Source organism: Vulpes vulpes, chromosome 3 (genome assembly GCF_048418805.1).
Source record: "Vulpes vulpes isolate BD-2025 chromosome 3, VulVul3, whole genome shotgun sequence".
NCBI lineage: Eukaryota > Metazoa > Chordata > Mammalia > Carnivora > Canidae > Vulpes > Vulpes vulpes.
In genome coordinates, this window is record NC_132782.1 from 29,813,630 (window position 1) to 29,836,680 (window position 23,051).

General features: G+C 38.4%; 1 protein-coding gene across 1 annotated transcript in view; it reads right to left on the reverse strand.

Moving 5' to 3' along the window:
* Positions 1–12,892: 12,892 nt before the first annotated feature.
* ZSWIM2 (zinc finger SWIM-type containing 2) overlaps positions 12,893–23,051 on the reverse strand; it is a 30,185-nt gene continuing 20,026 nt past the window's right edge. The window contains exons 6-9 of the mRNA XM_072751258.1: positions 22,877–22,961; positions 22,090–22,202; positions 14,613–14,766; positions 12,893–13,705 (exon numbers count right to left, since the gene is read on the reverse strand). Of these exons, the coding sequence (XP_072607359.1) occupies positions 12,893–13,705; positions 14,613–14,766; positions 22,090–22,202; positions 22,877–22,961 (1,165 nt within the window). The remainder of the gene's footprint in view (positions 13,706–14,612; positions 14,767–22,089; positions 22,203–22,876; positions 22,962–23,051) is intronic.

The window sequence follows — 23,051 nt, forward strand, 5'->3', positions numbered from 1 at the left end:
GATGGAGAAGGGGAAGGGGCTTGCAGTAGCCAGCACTCAGATCTTGGTAGCCTGAGCTCCTACCTGCGGCCCCCATGCAGTACTTGTAACCGGCAGATTTGCTCGTTGGCAGCCCCACGTCAGTAGCACAGTCAGAGAAGAGGACCGTCGAAAACAGTCTTCTGATTCTGGTCCTCAACTGAAGGGTTTTGCTGGTCCCATAGCCTAGTCCCCCAGCACCCACAGGGAAGCTGTGTCAAACCTTCACATACAGCTGAGGAAAGCTCCTAGCTTGACCCACCAGAAAGTCTGGCAGGAACATTGGGAAGCAGCACAGCCAAGCAAACCCCAAACAGCGTAGGCAGAGCTGATCACCAATAAAGCCGGTGGCAGGCATGGAGGATTCCCCAACCCCACCCAGGTGGGAAACAAATTCATATTCCCACCCAATGCTCGATGAAATTTTTAGCCCCACCCAACCAAAAAGCCCGGCCAGAATGCCAGCAATGCTTGAATTGAGTCCAGCAGGCAGAGACGATTGTCGGCAGACCAAAACCAGCGACTCTGGCCAGGGAACTTAGGACACAGGGTGGCACGAGTCAAGGCCACAAATAGCCTTACTGGCCTTGGAGCTGGTCCTCCCACTGCGCTTAAGCAGCGAAAATAATTCACAGCACCACCCATTGCTGAATACAGCTATCGGTACCTCGGCCAGGGAACCCATCGGAGCCCTGGGGAAGCCGTACAGCCGCCCTAACAGCCTTATATTGAAGCCTATATTAGCCTTCCATTCAAGTGGTACTTGAATAGAGCCCAGCCCATGGCTTTCCCCTTCTGAGCAGCACTGATGGCCCCATATGGCCAAGGGATTCAGTAGACAGTCTTGCCAGATTTGGGTCACCCTTCCCAGATTAGTGCAGACCCTGAGGTACATTCTGCTGCCCAGCCAAGGCAAGAAAACCAATTCATAACCGAACCCTGCTGCTGAGTATAGTACCAATTCTAACCAGCTAGTGAGCCTGATCGAGGAACCCAAGCAACCACCGAACGCATGCTGTAGCCTCACATAGGCTGGAACCAAGCTACAGGTCCTAGCCAACTGTTCTAGGCCAGTATTACTCCTCCAACCTCCGAACCTGGGCAGTTACCTTGGTCTGCAAAACACCAAGATTAGCAAGCTCCACCTGACCAAGGACATCATTGGCAGACTTACCCAGAAACCCACACTGAACTGACTGATGAACTGTCTCTGCCAAGGTGAACTTGTAAAGTCTAGATGAGAAGACTGTTTACATATGCAGATACTAATTTAAGGAATCAAGGATCATGAAATATCTGGGAAACATGACAGCACCAAAGGGAACTAATAAGGCTCCAATAATTGACCCTAAAGAAATGAAGATCTGTGAACTGCCAAAAGATTTAGAATAATCCTTTTAAAGAGGTTTATTGAACTATAAGAACAATCAGACTACTAAACAGAATTAGGAAAACAATGCATGAACAGAATGATTTCAACAAAGAAACAGGATCGAAAACAAAGAAACACAAACACCCTAGAGCTGAAAAATACAATGATTGGAAAGAAAAATTAAACAGAGAGCTTCACACGAGGACTCATCATGCAGAAGAATCAATAATCTAGAAGATATTTGAAATTATCTAGTCAGAGAAGCAGAAAGAAAGAAGAACGAAAAAGAGTGAAGAAAGCCTATAAGATGTATGGCACACAATCAAAAGAATAACCACATTATGTGAATTCCAGGAGAAGAGAAAGGAACAGAAATATATATTTAAAGCTGAAAACCTCGCTAACATGGAATGAAATGGACATCTAGTTTCATGAAGCAAAAAGGACCCTAAATACATTCTACTCACATAAGATTACACTGAGACATTATAATTAAATTGTCAAGACAAAGACAAAGAAAGGGCTTTGAAAGTAGGAAGAGGAAAAAAAGGAATTATATACAAGGAAACCCACATAAGACAATCGGGTGTTCCTCAACAGAAATGTGTCAGTCCAGGAGAGATTGGGATGATATATTCAAAATATTAAAGAAAAAAACTATCAATATAGATTCTATACACATCAAAGTTGTCCAGAGGTCAAGACTTTCTTTTTTTAGACATTTTTTTTTTATTTGTTTTTAGTAACCTCTACACCCAAGATGGAGATTGCACTTACCACCCTGGGATCAAGAACTGCATACTCCTCCAACTGAGCCAGTCAGGTGCCCTGAGATAAAGACTTTCTTGAACAAACAAAAGCTGAAGTTTGTATCACTAGACCTGCCTTATAAGAAATGCTAAAAATGGAAATAAGAGTATGTATGCTAAGTCACATCACAAAAACTTAAGTAATGTAAAACTTATGATAATGGTAAATATATAGTCAAAACTGATTCCTATAATTTATAATGGTGGTATGCAGTCCATTTGAAACTAGGTTAAAAGTGAAGGAACAAACGTAGTAAAAAGAACCATAACTACAATAATCTGTTATTACACGATATAAAAAATATGCAAACTCTAGGGCAGCCCGGGTGGCTCAGTGGTTTAGCGCCACCTTCAGCCCAGGGTGTGATCCTGGAGGCCTGGGATCGAGTCCCATGTTCTCTCTCTGCCTGTGTCTCTGCCGCTCTCTCTCTCTGTGTCTCTCATGAATAAATAAATAAAATATTTAAAAAAAAATGCAAACTGTAACATCAACAACCTAAAATGTGAGCTGGAAGAGAAGCAAAAGTGTAAAGTTTAGGAATTGTACTGAATTTATCAGTTTAAAATAGGGTGTTACAACTTTAAGCTATTTCATACAGTCCTCACAAAAACCACAAAGAAAGAACCTGTAGAAATTACACAAAAGAACACAATAAGCTAAAGCATACCAATAGTAAAAGACACCAGATCTAAAAGAGACCGCAGGACCAAAACAATAACATAACAATGGATATACAAACCAACCAGAAAACAATTGACAAAATGGCGACAGCAAGTCCACATGTATCAGTTTGCTAATATAAAGTATAAAGTACTTTATACTTTAGTAGATTTAATTTTCCAGCCAAAAGATAGAGAATGGCAGAATGGATTACACATAAGATCCAACCATATGCTGCTTACGACAGACTCACTTTCGGCTTAAAGATACTCATAGACTGAGAGCAAAGGGATGGAAAAAGATATTTCAAGCAAATGACATTCAGTGAAAGGCAGGGGTAGTACTCTTACATCAGGCAAAATAGACTTTAAGTGGTAAAAAGAGACAAAATCATTTTATAATGATAAAAGGGTCAAACTAACAAAAAGAAATGGCAATTGTCAATACTTATGCACCCAACAACAAAGCACCTAAGCATATAAAGCAAAAACTAACATCTGGAAGGAGAAATAAATGGTGATACCATAATATGAATTTTAACAGCTCATTCTCAATAATGGAAAGATCATCCAGACAGAATCAACAAAATCCTGAGAAAGAAAACCAAAGCAGGAGGCACCAACTTCCTGATTTCGGCTATATCATAGAGCTAGAGTAATCAAAACAGCAGGTGCTGGCCCAGACACCAATACATAGGTCAACGGAACGCGCAGACTAAAAGCATCACGATGGAGATAGATGTTCATGCAAATGGAAACTAGAAGGAAGCTGAGAGGGTTATACTTAGAGATTCTAGAAGAAAGTGATAACAGAAAAGAAGGTCATTATAATAATGAAAATTGACCCTGAGAAAATAGAAGCGAACCCCTCACAGTTACATGGCTGCGAAGTGGTAGAGCCAGCATCGGAACTAAAGTCGCTCTGAAGCCAGGGCCTGGGCTTGCTAACTGCGCCATGTTGTACCTTGACTCTCGCCTCACCTGGGCTATGGCAACGCTCTCCTCACTGGTATTCTCACCTCTTGTATTTTTTCCCAACCTGTTCCCCAGACTCCAGCATGTTGAACTTCCTAACGTCGTGCGTGATCTACCTCGACCCAATGTCAGTTGGTTTCCCTTTGGTAACAAAGGTCAAAACTGTTTGACATGTAATGGTGACAAGAATCAATTCATGTGACCTTAGGTATGTCATCTTCTTTTGTGAATTGATCCAGGTCAATTTGCTTAATTGCCCTGCAGCAATTCCTAATAGTATTGATCGTACTATATTAGTAAATATTTATTTAAAAATATGATTATCCCTGATGAACATAGATGCAAAAATCCTCAACGAAATATTAGCAAACTGCATTCAAAAATACATTAAAAATGTCATTCACCGTGATCAAAAGGGGATTATTCTGGGGATGCCAGAATGGTTCAATATTTGCAAATAAGTCAATGTGATACATCACATGAACAAAAGATAAAAATCATATTTTTTCAATAGATATAGAAAAAGCATTTGATGAAGTTCATAACCAGTTTAGGATAAAAACTCTCTAAAAGTGGGTTTAGAAGGAACATACCTCAAGGTAACATATGTAAAAAAGCCACAGCTAACATCATAGTCATTGGTGAAAAACTGAGAGTGTTTCCTCTAAGATCAGGAACAAGACAAAAATGCCCACTCTTGCAACTCTTATTCAACATGTTAGAACCCCTAGCCACATTGATCAGACAAGAAAAAGAAATATGGAGGTATCCAAACTGGTAAGGAAGATGTTAAGCTGTCACCATTCACAGATGACATGGTACTACTATACATAGAAAACCCTAGAGAGTCCACACACACACACATACACACACACACCCCTTCTGAAGTAATAAGTAAATTCAGCAAAGTTGCAGGATACAAAATCAGTACACAGAAATGAGCTGTTTTTCTATACGCTAATAATGAAATAGCAAAGAAATTAGAAAAAAAATTCCATTTACAGTTGAACCCAAAAGAATAAAATATCTAGGAGTAAACAGCAAAAAGATGGACTCTGAAAATCTTAAAACACCAGTGAAGGAAATTGAAGATGACACAAATGGAAAGATAATCCACGTTCTAGGATTGAAGGAATTAATATTAAAAAGTCCACAAGGGGGCCCCTGGGTGGCTCAGTCAGCTAAGCATCCAACTCCTTTTTTTTTTTTTTTTCTTTAAAAGATTTTATTTATTTATTCATGAGAGACAGAGAAAGAGAGAGAAGCAGAGACCTAGGCAGAGGGAGAAGCAGGTTCCTTGCAGGGAGCCCGATGTGGGACTCAATCCTGGGACTCCAGGATCATGCCCTGAGCTGAAGGCAGACACTTAACCTCTGAGCCACCCAGGTGTCCCTAAGCATCCAACTCTTGATTTCAGTTCAGGTTGTGATCTCAGGGTCATGAGATTGAGCTTGCATCAGGTTCCACAGCAGGGAGGCCGCTTCTCCCCTCCTCCCTCACTCTGCCCCTCCCCTGGCTTGTGCACACTTTTTCTCCCTAAAATAAAATAAAATAAAATAAAAATATATAAATATAAATAAATAAATTAATCTTAAAAAAATATAAAATGTCCACCCATACTACCCAAAGCAATCTACAGAGTCAACACATTTCTATCAAAATCCCATCAACATTTTTCACAGAATTAGAACCAACAATCCTAAAATTTGTATGGAATCACAGAAGACCCCAAATAGCCAAAGCAGTCTTGAGATAGAAAAACAAAGCTGGAGGGACACCCAGGTGGTTTGCTGGTGGGGCTTCTGCTTTTGGTTTAGAGCATGACCCTGGGGTCCCGGGATCGAGTCCCCCATTGGACTCTCCACAGGGAGCCTGCTTCTCTCTTTGCCTGTGTCTCTGCATATCTCTCTCTCTCTCTCTCTCTGTGTCTCTCATGAATAAATACAATCTTAAAAAAAAAAAGAAAAACAAAACTGTAGATACCACAATTATAGATTTGAAAATATATGCAAAACTGTAGTAATCAAAACAGTAAAATACTGGCTCAGAAATAAATACAAATCAGTGGAACAGAATAGAGAGCCCAGAAATAAACCTAAATTTATATGGTCAATCTGTGACAAAGAAGGCAAGATATACAATGGGGAAAAGACAGTCTCTTCAACAAATAGGTGTTGGAAAAACTGGACATCTACTTGCAAAAGAATAAAACAGAATCACTTTCTTACACCATATACAGAAATAAATTCAAAATGGAATCAAGACTTTAATGTGAGACCTGAAAACATAAAAATCCCAGAAGAAAATATAGGCAGTAATTTCTTTGACTTTGACCTTAGCAACTTTTTTCTATATATATCCTCTCTGGCAATGGAAAGAAAAGCAAAAATAAAATATTGAGATTGTACCAAAACTAAAAGCTTTTGCACCGTGGAGAAAACCATCAACAAAACCAAAAGGCAACCTGTTCAATGGGAGAGATATTTGCAAATAGTATATCCAATGAGGGGTTAATATCCAAAATATATAAGGTACTTATATAATTCAACACCAAAAAAAGCCCCAACCTTCCCCAAAATAAAACCCCAACAATCAGATAATTGATTAAAAAACGGGCCGAAGACCTGAATAGACATTTCTTCAAAGAAGACATGTAGATGGTTGACACACATGGAAAGACGCTCAATATCCCTAATCATCAGGGAAACGCAAATCAAAACTGCAATATCACTTCACAGCTGTCAGAGTGGCTAAAATCAAGAAGACAAATAACAAGTGTCGGTGAGGATGTGGAGAAGAGGAAGCCACGTGCACTGCCGGTAGGAACGTGGGTTGGTATAGCGACTGCGGAAAAGAATAATCCAATGATTCTACTCTTGAGTATTTGCGTCAGGAAGGTGAAAACAGTAACTCGAAAGGATATACGCACCCTTCCTTATGTTTACTGTAGCATGATTTGCTGTCGCCAAGACGTGAGAGCAGCTGACATGTCCACCGATAGATGAATGGAGAAGGAAATGTGGTATACGTACACGACGGAATATACACGCCGCCAAAAAGGGTGAGATCATTCCATTTGGGACAACATGGGTGGACCTAGAGGGTATCACGGCAAGAGAAGTAAGTCAGACGGAGAAAGACAAATACCATGTGATCCCACTCCTCAATGGAATCTAAAATAAACACAGAAAACGCAGAATCAGGACTGTAAATACAGAGAATGAACTGAGAGGAAGGTCAGGGTGAGTTGGGTGAAATGAAGAGGAAAGGGAGACACAGGCCTCCAGGTGTGGAATGAGTAAGTCACAGGAACAACGAGCAGAGCGTATGGGGAACGGTCAATGATGTTGTAACAGCGATGGGACGGGACAGATGGTAGCTCGACATGGGGCGAACACAGCATAATGAATACACTTGTCACGTCACTGAGTCGTACTGAACATGTGCAGCTATACTGAAAAAAGAAAAGAAAAAGAAAAAAAGACAAGAGATAACAAGCATTGGTGAGGACGGGGGGTGGGGACCAACACTAGACTGGGTCACGCTGGGCTTGGAAGTTGGTGCAACCAGTATGGAAAAGAGGGGAGGTTCGTCAAGGATGACATGGGACGGCGACTCTAGTTGGTAGCGCTGTCTTACAGAACTGAAATTCGCTCAGAGACTAGAACTTGCAGACTGGATGGGAGGGATCCTTCACCATGTGTGCATGTATCAAATCCCCACGATGTGCGCATTCAAGTACAGTTTCATTTAATTATACTTCAATAAAACTAAAAAAAAGTCAGTCTTTAGTACATTGTGCGGAGATCTACTGGGAATTATATAGCCGGGGGCATCGGGGTGGCTCAGTCGGTTAAGCATCTGCTGTCGGCTTGGGTCATGATCCCAGGGTCCTGGGGTGGAGCCCTGCCCGGGGCTCCCTGCTTGGTGGGGACTGTGCGTCTCCCTCTCCGGCTGCCCCTTCCCTCTGCTTGTGCGCTTTCTCTCTCTCTCTCTCTCTCAGATAGATTCTTTAAAAAAATATTTAAAAATTGTATAAATTCTCATATAGAACATTAAAGATACATTCTTTCATATTCTTTTGGTCATTTTTTTTCTCTAGAAAATATTCTTTTTCATTAGATTAGGTAATACTCTCATTCAATTCTAAGACTATTTTCTAGGGAACAAGGTACTGTGGTTTTTATATCATCCTTTGAAATGACGAAGGCATTTGGAAAGCTAAAGGATACATGTAGATATGATGCACTTCAGATTTAATTTTGAAATACTTTTTAAGATTTTATTTATTCATTTGACAGAGAGAGAGCACAAGCAGGGGGATGAGCAGAGGGAGAGGGAGAAGCAGGGTCCTCATGGAGCAGGGGGCCCAATGAGGGGCTCCCTCCCAGGACCCCAGGATCAGGACCTGAGCTAAAGGCAGATGCTCACCCACTGAGCCACCCAGGTGCCCGTTAAATTTTTTTAACATCATATAAAATATTATCCAGAAGGAATTTGAGTGAATTTTATCCTGGTAACAATATAAAATAACATATTTTAAAGCTTCCTATTGTCAAAAATAATACATTGAAGGTTATACATATTACATTTGAGAATTATCATTATTACATTCTCGTCTTATTTCTCATACATGATTTCTTAGCCCTCTACAGTCTATAGTAAAATTAGGAAAAGGAATTTTTGAAAATTATATTGGTTAAAAGAAAATTTTTATTAAGAAAATAATGTAAATCAGAGCTAGTACTCTATTTTTAATTTCAAAATTTATGCCACATTTAATGTGGTTTCCTTATTTATTTTATTTTACTTTTTTAATTTAGGCTTATTTATATGAGCGAGCAAGAGAGAGCGAGTGAGCTGGCAAGCAGGTGAGGGGGGAGAGGGAGAGGGAGAGAGTCTTAAGCAGACTCTGTGCTGAGTGTGGAGTGCTGCCTGGGGCTTGATCCCACGACCCTGAGATTAGGAGCCTGAGATAACTGAGCCAAAACTAGGAGTCGGCTCTCAGCCAACCACACCACCCAGGCGCCCCTCATTATGTTATTTAAAATTATATATTTAATACTATGAAATATATTGAAACAATCAGGATCAAAGTATTTTAATAATTTTGATTTTTCTTCAAAATAACTTATTTTTAGAAATTTTGTAGTTGATAACCATGACCGTTAGTCTTATTTTTTCTTGTGTAATAAACATCTAGAATTTTAGCCTTTTATATACGTGCTGCTGAAGCGAATGCTAGAATTTAAGCCTTTCAAAATCATCGATTATCCATAATAATGAAAAACTAATGAGGAAATTGTTATTCTTATTTTCAATAATCAGTTACATGGGTGTGTGAAACTTTGGAAAATTAACGTTGCCGTATTTTAGTGGTTTTATAAAGTATAAAAAAGATCTGTTTTATTATGTCTAGCTTGCACATATTTCTCCAAAAGTTTCAATCCATATTATCTATTTTTCTTTATTTTTTAATTTTAATTTATTTTTTTTTTAAGTAATCGCTACACCCAACGTGGGGCTTGTTCACAACCCAAAGAGCTACTGTCTGAGCCAGCTGGGAGCTCCTGATGGTATTTTTTGAAAGAGGAAATTTTGTCAGCATACCATGCTAGTCTTATCCAGAAATTACTGAAATATCACTGAAACATACTTCTGGTCCATTGCTGACATTTTTTAAAGTAAAAGCAACTGCTTAAAATATTTAAGTGTCCTTTGCTACTTTGCTCCTTTGTACTGAGAATAACATACTAGCCTATCGTGACCAAGTTAGAGTTGTGTCTGAAGCACGATTTAAGCACAAACCCTTCCTCTCAGGATCTCAAACGTTTGGACAAGCTTACGTGGGACGCGTGTGCTCCGGGAGGGAACAGATGGCCGCAAAGCAGTACAATCTATTCACGAGCTGAAATCCAACTTCCAAACACGAGAGCCTCCCCCGTGACTTACACTCCTCTGATAGGCCAAACTGTCCTCCACTAATCAATGTTTCCGTCTCCGACTTGAAAGCTGCTGCCTCTGCCCCGGAGAGAGCATTCACTCATCCCACCGCCGTGGTCATGACCTTTTAACCTAAAGAAAGTCGGTGTTAGAAGTAGCACTTGCTTCCCAGTAGACGTCACTTAGAAAACAGTTCATCAGTTTTTAATCTTCTAATCGCCTTTGAAAATGTTCCTGCAAATGCCTACCTCTGAATATTTCGTCACAAAGCCTGCTTTGAATAAAATATTTATTACCACGTGCACAAGCCACACGTTACACGCGTGGTGATTAGTCAGCATCGTACTCCCGAAGGTGTTCGCTCAGTGTAGCACCAACTCCGCAGCTACACTCCGCTGGTAAGAACAACCTTCTGCCTCTACAAGCTCCAGAAGGCATTCTCTAGCCAGAATCAGGAAAAAAAAAAAAAGAAAAAAGGTTTAAAACGGGATGATATAATACTCCCTCGATGGGGAGCTGGGCGAAATTCAGGCAAAGAGTCTGAGAAGGAGCAGCACTGCGTTCTCGCGTCAGACTAGGAGCAAGAAAATGTGGATTTCTGTTCTTGTTTTGGCTTCCCACCTTGGTGAGACATGCAAGCCCTTTACACTTTATTTTCCTCATTCAGATAAAACCCAGGATTTCCAAGCATTCAGCTCTTGCACACTGTGCCTCTGCTGAAGCGCTGGGGGACATGGACAAAGGGTTCGAGCCCCGCCAGCCTCCAGCCTCCTTCGGCCCAAGCCTCCAGCCACGTCCCCCGACCCCCGAGCTGTGGTGACCCTACACCAGCGGGCAGCCCACCGCCTGGCAGCCTCCCCATGACGAAGACTCGCCTCACTGTCTGCCTTTGCTGCCAGGACCCTGGCCCCCCGCCACGGAGAGGCTGAGGTGAGGAGCGGCCTCGGCTGCAGGCCGCAGCCACCTGGCCACAGCCAAGCAGCACCCGAATCTCAGTCTTTGAAATGACCTGTTCACTGGGCCTCTAATTTCCATTTGCTGGTCACCTCCTTTCCTTTGTTGCCTCTCCTTTCCCTCCCCTTCCTCTTAGACCTTCTAGACTAACCACCGCGGAGGATGTTTGGCAATAGACCTACACACTTCCTTCCCTCCCCAGCCCTCTTAGGAAGAAGGATGCTACTGTCCGTGTCTGACCCAGTTATTCCATCGCCTCTCGCTTCCCCTCACATTTCATTCTCGTCGGTTCCCTCTGCCGTTCCACCCACCTACCCGGAACCTCTCTGAAGCCTCCCCCCTCTGAAATCTCTTATTCAGGTTCTACTTTCTCTGACCCCAACTTCCTATTTTTGCAGCTTGCCTGCCTACTGCTCCTGTTTGGCCAATCTTGGTCTTCTGATTCATTTACTCCCTCATCCTGCCTTAGAGTCAGACTTTTCCTATAAATCTTTTCTAATTTGTTCACATTTTGAGTCTATTTTGAGTCTTCGATCTCTCCCTTGTTGAGGCTCCAAACTTGGCATGTTCATTTTCCTTTAATTGTGACTGCCCCCCCAGAGCTGCAACCATGATGAATGTAATGCTCCATCTTCTCTACCGTGGCACGTAGAGTCTGTTTTTGCAGCTAAACATCATCCGAATGAGTCAGATTGGTAACATTACATAGATCCGTAGCCCCCAAACTTTTTTTTTTTAATTTTTTTTTCGTAGCCCCCAAACTTAAAAGGACTTTAAAATGGCCTGAATTGCCATCATGTTTCACTAGTTTAACCTGCCATTTCCCTTCAGAAGACAGTTTCTTGAGTCCTTTCCCAGTGACCTCAAATCTCTTTCTTTTTTACTCACTGTCTGCTGACTTAGTCGGCAACCTCCCTTGTTATAGTGGATCTGTCCCTCCATCCTACTGCAGGCTCCTGACACCTACGCTCTGGGCCCTTCTGTTATTACCAATGATCAGCAGCGCTATCTGCCTGATATCAATTATCACACACACAGGCTGTATTTTTAGTGACATATAAAAGGGTTCAAGTCTCTGCTTTAAAAACATAAAAAAATAAAAAATAAACCCTGAACGTCTTCCAGTTACTTTTCTTTCCTTCGTAGTCTCTTGTGCTGAGTTGTATATACTCCCTGTTTCCATGTGCTCACCTGCCATTTTCTCTCCAGCGCAATCTGACCTAGACTTGGCTCCCACCACTCCACTGAACTCTCCTAGCTGAGGTTACGACTATTCTCCTCATTGCTAAAGCAAAATTGCATTCTTCAGTCTTGATCTCACCTGACCTAGTTGAAGACATTTTCTTTCTTTGGTTTTCTAATACCACGTATTTTTTTCATCTTACCTCCCTCTTATGTGGCCACTTGTCTTCATGATTCAGTAGTTCAACAAATATAGAATTCCCATGTTTGTCAAGCAGTGTATGTCGACCATACAGCAGTGAACTAGACAATGAGGTCCTTGCCCCCAAATATATTTTAAGGCGGGGGAGGGGATTAAGTAATTGTATTCAGGCTTCAAAAATAGTACAAATAGTAGAAATTTGGTGGTACTTCTATGTTTTTTAAAATCAGTGAAACCATTCTAAATGTGGCATAACTTATAGCATTATAAAATACTTTATTTTCATTTCATGTATAAGCAATACCTTTAGAGAAATAAAGTGAAAAATACAACTACCCTCTGGATTTTCTTATAGGTTTATGGTGAATATTAATACAAGAAGATGCAAAAAATATACAAGATCTTGAAAAGAATTCTTCTATATTACATGTTATCAAGTGGAGTATTTAAAAACCGTGGCTCAATGCAAGGAAAATCTATTTCCTTAATTTAAGTAAAAATAATTATTTTAATCAATATGAAATAAAATTTCTAAAAATTATTCATAATTAACAACATCCTGAATATACTCACTCATCAAAACACCTAATGCTTAAAGGCTTATAAAGAATGTGGTCATTTCTTTTAGAGTAGTTAGTAATTTATAGACAAGTAGGTAAAATGATGACAAAGAAGTCCATGTACATTTGTCAAGAGTATACAGTATTTATATTCTACAAATGAAGCACTTTTATGTTCAATATTCAAATATTTTCTGATGTTAATAAAAATACATCTTCATAACTGAATTCCTTCCAATATTAAAGATAGCTCAGGACTTTTTGTCTTTAAAGGATGAGATTCAGGCCTTCTTGACAGATTACTACATTTTTGTCTAAGTTTTCCCATGCAATTATTGCATCTTTTAGGCGAACTAATCTTAGTTGTACCCCAATTGACATCAAGATTTAAATCTTCTGGGAGGAAAGTACTTGATCTCTTCTTCTCTTCTTTTATTCTAGTACCAAGAGTCTTCTTTGGATTGTGGTTAATACGTTTACAGTCTTTGGCCATCTTCTGGCTTTGACCAGTGTAGTGTTTTTCACTGATACATGGGCTTTCCATTCCAGTGGAACACACCATATTCTTGTGAGCAATAGAAGGAAGAAATGTTTGAGATGACATTTTTCCAACAGTTCTAGTTGGTAAATCTTGAAGATACCTGGGAAAATGTTGGCTAATTTTATATTCATAGATTAATTTCCTTGAGTTTGAATCATCTGATTTGATAGAGAATTGATCATTTATTGTTATATTCTGATAGGTATTTGCTGAACTTTCAGGTGTATCCAGTTTTCCAGAATTACATTGAGGTATGCTTGGTAAAATTCCAAGTCTATTTTGTTTTAAGCCTAATCCAGTACCAGGAATAAAAAGTTCTGGTTCTTCCTGTTTTGACAGATGAGTGATGCTTGCGTTTGAAGTGGACTGATGTGAGTGTCCATTTACTGCTGTATCTTTCCAGATTAAAGGGTTATATATAACTTGTCCATCAATAGGGCATGAGTTGCACTTGTAGAATAACCAATTGTCAATACATTTCCTATGAAACTTAAAAAAAAGGTTATAAATTAATCAGAGACACAATTATCTTGTTTATGATGTGTATTATCTATGCAAGTTTCTCCCAGTTTCATTATTGTGTTACTATTAAAACTATTTAGCAAGAATGGAAGATAATTATAATTTATCAAGCTTTATGGAAACAATTTGAAGAGAAAAATGGAATGGGTTATGGACTGATCTCCATTTTCAACCTTAAAATGGAAAGGCTTTTATGGACATCATTTTTGTAACCTCATTAAATCCCATTACTTATTCAAGCCATTAATTTCACTGTTCCTTTCTAATGAATTAAATTTATTAAATAACAAAAATAGTCACAACCAACTAGAGTTGGAAACGGATCTGATGATGGTAAGGTGTAAAATAACAAATCCCATTCTTGGGAAGAAAGCAAACTATCAGACATTTTAAGTAAAGGTGACTCTAGACCTATAAATACTTAAAGTAACTTTATTTCAGAAAAAACCTGGTTACCAATAGTCATTGAACAACATTAGACTTTAATTTCAGTGAATTCACTTGAAATAATAATTATGTCAAATTAAACATTTCTGTTTCATCCAAAGAGTCACAAAAACACCTTATTACTCTGCAAGCTTTTTCTTTGTGTGGGTAACTAAAGTAGATAAGGTAGATAATCTAATTTGAAGAGCTATTTTGTCTTTCCTGGATAGAGTATACAGAAATGAGTCCTAATCCATAGAAATCCATCCATAAGGGACAGAGCTGCCTTCTCAGTGGTCTCTGCTGCAGCTCTACTATACACACTCTTCAATATGAACATCTCTGCACATAACACAAATAAAAAGTGAAAAGAGACACTTAAATTGTCAATTAATTCACAAAAACTGGCCCTACAAGGAAAGTCAAACTAAAATGATGTGACTGCTACCTTGTGAGTACATGGTAGTAATCTTGTATGTTGACCGAGACGAAATGCCTTCAAACAGAGTCGACACTGATAGCCTGGAGCAAGCATCTTACTATTCTTTGTAATTAGTAAGAGAGGCAGTGACTTCACCACTTGTTTTGGTGTGTAAACTGGGCTGAATGAAAATGAGCAGAAAGACATGAATATTTATATGTGATTATCGATCAGGAAGTAATCAATAGCACAGGTAAATAGCTGCCATATAAATAATGTAAATGAATTCAATATTTTCTTGAACTGAAGGTAATAAATCTCATACATTATGAAGTTAAAAAAATCTATTGTATTGATGCTGAACAAGATGGATCCAATTTCAACACCAACTTCATAAATAACAAAATTTAGTCATTTCAAATAAAAATACTAAACTGAAATTTTTTTATTTGTAGTTTTTAATGTCTATGAAACAAGAGCAATATTTTAATGAGAACCATATACTCAAATTATTTCAGTCTGACCCAACACTTCTGCCTTGTGTTTAGAAAAATACAACCCAATTCATGATGCCATTTGGTGCATGGTAAGCCACATTAGATACTCCGGGCTACTGTGATAAATTGGTAGATGAGAATCTAGGAGGAAACTCATTTTCCCTCAGAGTATATGCTTACTACTTCAGTATTGTTAGACTATGTTAATGTTACTCTAGAAGTACCAACCCTATTTTTGTACCATAAGTAGCAACTAACCAAATTGAGATTAATGTAAATTAACTGATATTTGATGCCATTAACAACTAATAAAGCAGATAAAACAAATATTTAAAAACAAAACTTGATTAAAGCTTAGACACATTCCTATCATTCAAAAGTCATTGAGAGCAAAGTTCAAATACAGGAATACCTCGGAGATATCGTGGGCTTGGCTCCAGACCACCACAATAAAGTGAGTAACACAATAAAGCTAGTCAAGTGAATGTTTTGGTTTCCCAGGGCAAATAAAAGTCATATTTGCATTATACTGTAGTCTATTAAGCACGCAAAAACATTATGTCTGAAAAAGCAATGTACATGCTTTAACTAAAAATACCTTACTGCTAAAAAATGCTAAGAATACTGTTAAAAAATGCTAACATTACTTGAGCTTTCAGTGAGTTGTAATATTTTGCTGGTCTTGCCTTAATGTTAATGACTGTTGACTAATCAAGGTATTGGTTGGTGTAGGCTGGGATGGCTGTGGCAATTCCTTAAAATAAGACAACAACAAAGCTTGTCTCATCAATTGATGTTTCCTTTCTATAGGATGCGATGCTGTTTGGTTGCATTTTACCCACAGAAGAACTTCCTTCAAATTTGTTAATAGTCTTTTTCTATAAAAAAGGATTTACTTATTTATTTCAGAGAGAGAAAGAGAGAGAGGGAGAAAGAGAGAGAGAGAGTGTCTGTGTGTGTCTGTGTGTGTGTGAGTAGGGGGAGGGGCACAAGGAAAAAGAGAGAGAGAAAATCTCAAGCAGACTCCTGGCTGAGCTCAGAGCCTGACATGGGGTTTAATCTCATGACCTTGAAATCATGACCTGAGCCAAAATCAAACACTCAACTGAATGAGCCACCCAGGCATCCCAAAATTTGTCAATTCTCTTAGACCCTGCGGCTACTTTAATTAACTAAGTTGATGTAATATTCTAAATCCATTGCTGTCATTCCAACAATCTTCACATCATCTTCACCACCAGGAGTAGATTCCATCTCAAGAAACCACTTTCTTTGCTGATTCATAAGCAGCAACTCCTCATCCATTAAAGTTTTATCATAAGATTACAGCAATTCAGTCAATCTTCAGGGCCCACCTCTAATTCTAGTTGTCTTGCTGTTTTCACCACATCTGCAGTTACTTCCTTCACTGAAATATTGAATCCCTCATTCGTGAGGATTGGAATCAACTTCTTCCTAACTCTTGTTGATATTAATATTATGACCTGTTCCATGAATAATGTTTTTTTTGAATGTTCTTAATAGCATCTAGAATGGTGAAGTTTTTTCCAGAAGATTTTTAATTTACTTTGCCCAGATCCACTAGACGATTTATTATGACAGCCATAACCTTACAAAATGTATTTCCACTTCCAGGGAACGTGGCAGAGCAGGAGTATCCCAGGCTCACTGCATCCCATGTCTACACCTAGGTACACTGACAGCAGATTAAATAACCTAGAAAATGACCTAAAGACTTGCAGAACAGATTCTCAACAGCTAAATGAGAGAAGACAACATCAAAGAGGGTAGGGAGGGCAGAGATGCAAGTTGGGAGCCAAACTGACCTGTGAGACTGTCTGCAGGAGGAAGAAATGCCATTAGTGTGGGGAGGGGAAGGGCCAGGCCCCAAACCAGGCACTGCAGGGAGGGGCATAATGTATTCAAAGTGGTAAAAGAAAAAAATCTATAGCCAAGAATACTCCATCCAGTAAGGTATCATTCAGAATAGAAGGAGAGATAAAGAGTTTCCCAAACAAAAGTTAAAAGAATTCATCATCACTAAACTAGATCTACAGGAAATGCTTAAGGGAATTCCTTGAGTAAAAAGGAAAGGCCATAAGCAGGAGTAATAAAAGTAGGAAGCACAAAAGCAATAAATTTAAGTATATCTATAAATATCAGTCAAGGAATTCACAAAATAAAAGGATGTAAAGTATGACATCATACACCTAAAATGCAGAGGGGAGAGGGGTAAAAATTTAGTGCATTTAGAATAGGTTGAAACTTAAGTAATCATCACCTTAATATAGACGGCTATATGCACAAGATGTTATATATAAACCTAATGGTAACCACAAATCAAACACTGGTAATAGAAATGCAAACAATAAAGGGGATGGAATCCAAGGATATCACTAAAGAAAGCCAGCAAACTGTGAGAGGAGAGAGCAAGATTACAAAGGAACAGAGAAAAACTACAAAACAACCATAAAACTAGTTAAAAAACAGCAATATACACTCTCAATAATGACTTTCCATGTAAATGGACTCAATGCTCCAATCAAGACATAGGGTGATGGAATGGATAATATAAAGCAAGAACTATGTGCTGCCTACTAGAGACTCATTTCAGACCTAAAGCACAGGCAGAGTGAAAATGAAGGATGGAAAACATTTATCATGAAAATGGAAGTGAAAAGAAGGCAACACTTTTATCAGACAAAATAGATTTTAAAACAAAGACTGTGACAAGAGACAAAGGACACTATATAATCATAAAAGGAACAATCCAAAAAAATATATAACAATTATAAACATTTATGAATCCAACATGAGCAGCCAATAACAAACATAAAGGAAATAATTGGTAGTAATACAATAGTAGAGGACTTTAACATCTCACTTACATCAACAGATAGATCATCCAAACAGAAAATCAACAAGGAAACGGTGGCTTTGAATAACACGTTGGGTCACATGGATCTAATAGATATAATCAGAACATTTCATCCTAAAAGAGCAGAATACACATCTTTTCAAGTGCACATGGAAAATTCTCCAGAATCAATCACATACCAAAACCAGACAGTGTCACTACAAAAAAACACTACAGACCAATATCCCTGATGAACATGGACGCAAAAATCCTCAACAAAATATTAGCAAACCACTTACAACAATACATTACAAAGATTATTCAACATGATCGGGTGGGATTTATTCCTGGGATCAAGAGTGGTTCGATATTTGCAAGTCAATCAACATCAGACACCACATCAACAAGATGAAGGATAAGAATCATATAATCATTTCAATATATATAGAAAAAGCATTTGACAAAGTACAAAACCCATTTATGATAAAAACTCTCATCAAAGTAGGTTTAGAGGAAACATATCTCAACATAATAAAGGTCATATATGAAAAACCTACAGCTAACATCAAACGCAATGGTGAAAAACTGTGAACTTTCCCCTTTAGGTCAGGAACAAGACAGGGATGTTCACTCTCACCACCTTTATTCACCAGAGTACTGAGGGTTCCAGCCACAGCAATCTGATAAGCAAAACAAATAAAAGGCATCCAAATGAGTAAGGAAGAAGTAAAACTTTCACTATTTGCAGATGACATAACTATATACAGAAAACCCTAAAGTCTACACCAAAAACTACTAGAACTGATAAATGAATTCAGTAAGATTATAGGATATAAAATCATTTAGAAATCCGTTGTATTTCTATATACTAATAATGAGCAGCAGAAGGAAAAATTAAGAACAATCCCATTTACAACAGCACCAAAAAGAACAAAATACCTAGGAATAAACTTAACCAGGGGGTGAAAACTAGAAAACATTGATGAAAGATATTGAAGATGACACAACAAATGGAAGGAAGTTTTATGCTCACGAAATAACAAATATTGTTAAAATGTCCACACTACTCAAAGCAATCTACAGATTTAATGCATTTTTCTAGATTTTTATAGAGCTATACAAATACCAACATAATTTTCCACAGAACTGGAACAAACAGTCCTAAAATTGGAATGGAACCACAAAAGACCCTGAATAGCAAAAGCAATCTTGAAAAAGGAGCTAAAGGTATCACAATTCCAGATTTCAAGCTGTCTTACAAAGCTGTGGCAATCAAAACAGTATGGTACTGGCGGAAAAATAGACATATTAGATCAATGGAACAGAATAGAAAGTCTGGACATAAACCGACGTATATGGCCAATTAATCTTCGACAAAAGAGGCAAGAATATGCACTGGAAACAAGGCTGTTCAATAAACGGTGTTTGGGTAAGTGAACAGCGACATGCAACAGAATGAAACTGGGCCACTCTCTTACACCACGCACAAAAGTCAACTCAAAGTGGATTAAAGACCTAAATGTGAGACCTGAAACCATAAAGTGCTAGAAGAGGGTATAAGCAGTAATTTCTCAGACACTGGCTGTAACAACATTTTTTCTGGATCTCTCTCTCTCTCTTTTTAAAGATTTATTTATTTATTTGAGGGAGAGTGAGCACAAGGGAGGGGGGAGCAGAGGGAGAGGGAGAGAGAACTTCCAGTGGACTTGTGCTCAGCGTGGAGCCCACTGCAGGGCTCAGTCTTGTGACCTTGAGATCATGACCTGAGCCAAAATCAAGAGTCTGGATGCTTAACTGCCTGAGCCACTTAGGGGCCCCTCTAGATATGTCTCTCGAAGCAAGAATAAACTATTAGGACTACAGCAAAGTAGGAAGCTTCTACACAGCAAAGTAAACAACCAACAAAACCAAAGACAACCTACTGAATGGAAGAGAATATTTGCAAATAACTTATCTGATTAATGGTTAGAATCCAAAATATGTAAAGAACTTAAACAACTCAACACAAATCAAATAATTTTTTTTAAAGATTTTATTTATTTATTCATGATAGACATAGAAAGAGAGAGAGAGGCAAAGACATAGGCGGAAGGAGAAGCAGGCTCCACGCAGGGAGCCCGACGTGGGACTCGATCCCGGGGCTCCAGGATCATGCCGTGGGCCAAAGGCGGCGCTAAACCGCTGAGCCACCCAGGGATCCCCTGAAATCAAATAATTTAATTAGAAAATGGGTAGGAGGTGCCTGGGTGGCTCAGTCGGTTGAACCTCAGACTCTTGGTTTTCTGCTTGGGTCATGATCTCAGGGTCATGAGATCCAGTCCCACGTCAGGCTCAGCGCTCAGCGTAGGCTATTGTACACCTGAAACTAACATAGCTAACGCTCTATGTTAACTCTCCCAGAACTAGAGGTTTACTTAAATGTATTTCTTAAATAATAAGACTTGAAGTCAAAATTACTCATTAATTCACAGGGTGAAGAATGGATGTTGTATTCCCAGGCACGAGAACAACATTACAATAGTAATGTCAAGGATCACGGATCCCAGATCGCCATAACAAATATAACTACCTGAGAAAGTTTGAAATATTGCAAGAATTACCAAAATATGTTAACAGAGACATGTAGTGGGCAAATGCCGTTGGAAAAATGGCACCAATATACCTGCTTGATATGGGTTATCACAAACCCCTGGTTTGTAAAAAATGCATATCTGTAAAGTATAATAAAGTCAAGCACAATAAAACAAGGCATGCTCTTATATTTTTCAGAAACGTTTATATTTCTTATCACTCTACAGATATACCTCCATCACACTACAATGGTTGCTTTTACCAAAGTCGTCTAATTGTCGACACCCCTCCAAAAAAAACCTGTATATTTTTGTTATTTAAGGTGGTAACCATACTTTATCTTGACATTATCTTTTATTTATTCTACTTTCTCTGCCTAGAATGCTTTTCTTTTCTACCCTAATGTTCTCTCGCTTTCACCTATAAATTCTTCAAAACCTTTAGCTATACAGTTTGTCGCTCTCGTGGGTTGGCGTGATACCCAGCCAGAGCCAGAGGAAATGGAGATGGAGAGCCTTTGCGTAGGCTAATTATACACCCACGACGTATTTTATGCTCCGAGAACAAGCACAGTTTTTATTGGGATAACTCACTGAAATTGTTTTCTTAAAGATTAATTTTATCCCGTCCTTTCAAAATGACCTTCTTTTGTATATGTTTTATGGTGTACCTAATAGGCTAATAATACACAGCATATTTAATTTTCTTTAATAAAGAATGTGACAAAAGAATCTGGAGGCCTACCCACTAATAAACAGCCCCGTCAGTGTCGTGAAATACAACCAATCTGCTCAGCATTCTTCCTCCATGAGGGCGAAACAGTGGGGGCATGAGGAACAAGACTGCCTTCCCCTAGAGGTCAATCACTTCAGAGCAAATAGCAGATCCCCCTGCACTTTTTAAAAATAACTTATGTCAGTTTTAATTTTGCATTTATTTAGACGACCATTTATTTACCGAGGGAACTACTATATCCCTAACACCTAGTAGAATCTCTGATAGGATTAATAATAATAGACAACGTTATTTGAATATTTGCTGTGTGTATTAAATCATTTTATATTCACAAACTTCCTATGAGTCTGGTTTTATAATTATTCACATTTTAAAGATGAAAAAAATGTGGCAGAGAGAAGTGAAGTAATGAGCCCAAAAGTCACTTGTAGCCAATTTGTACAAGACCTGGATCCAGGCAATCTGACTCCAGAGCCTTCATCTTTGCTTGTATAATAATGTTACTCAGCAGATGATTCATACTTACTGAATAAAGGAAAAAATAAAACTTATTCAAACTGAAAAATTATTTATTTATTTATTTATTTATTTATTTTATTTAAATTTTTATTTATTTATGATAGTCACCCAGCGAGAGAGAGAGAGAGAAAGGCAGAGACATAGGCAGAGGGAGAAGCAGGCTCCATGCACCGGGAGCCCGACGTGGGATTCGATCCCGGGTCTCCAGGATCGCGCCCTGGGCCAAAGGCAGGCGCTAAACCACTGCGCCACCCAGGGATCCCCTGAAAAATTATTTAAATGTCTCATATCATAAATGAAATGTAAGCTTGACTGAGAATCTCACCCTTCCTTTCCTTGAAAACGTGGCATCTTTTCTTCTATCTCATTTTTAATATTGACACATTTTACAATTTCATCTGATCTTTTTTCTAGTGATTTCCATCTTTGATTTCTCTTCTGTAATAGGTAAAAATTGGTGTTACTTTGCAAATCACGGAAATTTTAATTTCATGCATTAAAATCAGTTGCATATCAACAACATAGTGCAAATAACAAAGACTCATTTGAAAATATACCTTTTTCAGTATTAAAAATTTACAAGTTACTAGTGAGTCTAATATATGATTGCACAGTTACTGTAACTTTACTTTTAAGGTAAAAATGTTAATCAACAATGGTAATTGTGGATGTTTTATCTTGTGTAATAAATAGTATCTCAGCCACAGGAGATACTAACTTCTAAGCAGACAGTTCAAATGATTGTAATAAAATTTCATTGTTGTTGATGTCAGAAATTTTAAAACCACAAGTGGTCGTCAATAAGTTATATCAACTTGAAACACTGAGGTTTTTTTTTCTTCTTTGAATGACTTTTCCAGCTTAGTGGCTGTAATTCCTGATTTATGTATAATATCACCAGATTTTGTTACTGTGTTAGTTTTATAAACTACCAATGTGAGAACTGGTTGCCTTGTACATCCCTATGAAAAAGAATTCTCGTAAAAATATGGTCTTAGGTTTTTATTAAAACACAATCAGCTCTACTGAAAGTGTTATCTACTCTTAGATTGACTTTACTTAGATTTCCAATGGCACAGACACAAGCGCCATATAAAAGATGGATACGGTACCTCACGAAATGCAAATGGGTGAGAAAGGTGGCAGCAGCCATCAAAACATTCCTGGCATAAGTGATACTCTATGCATCTGGTACACCTACAAACACAGAAGACCAAGACATAGACAAGAAAAAGAATCCAGTGATTTTGGTGGTTTTGGTGAACAATTCCTGCCAGAATTTCCTGG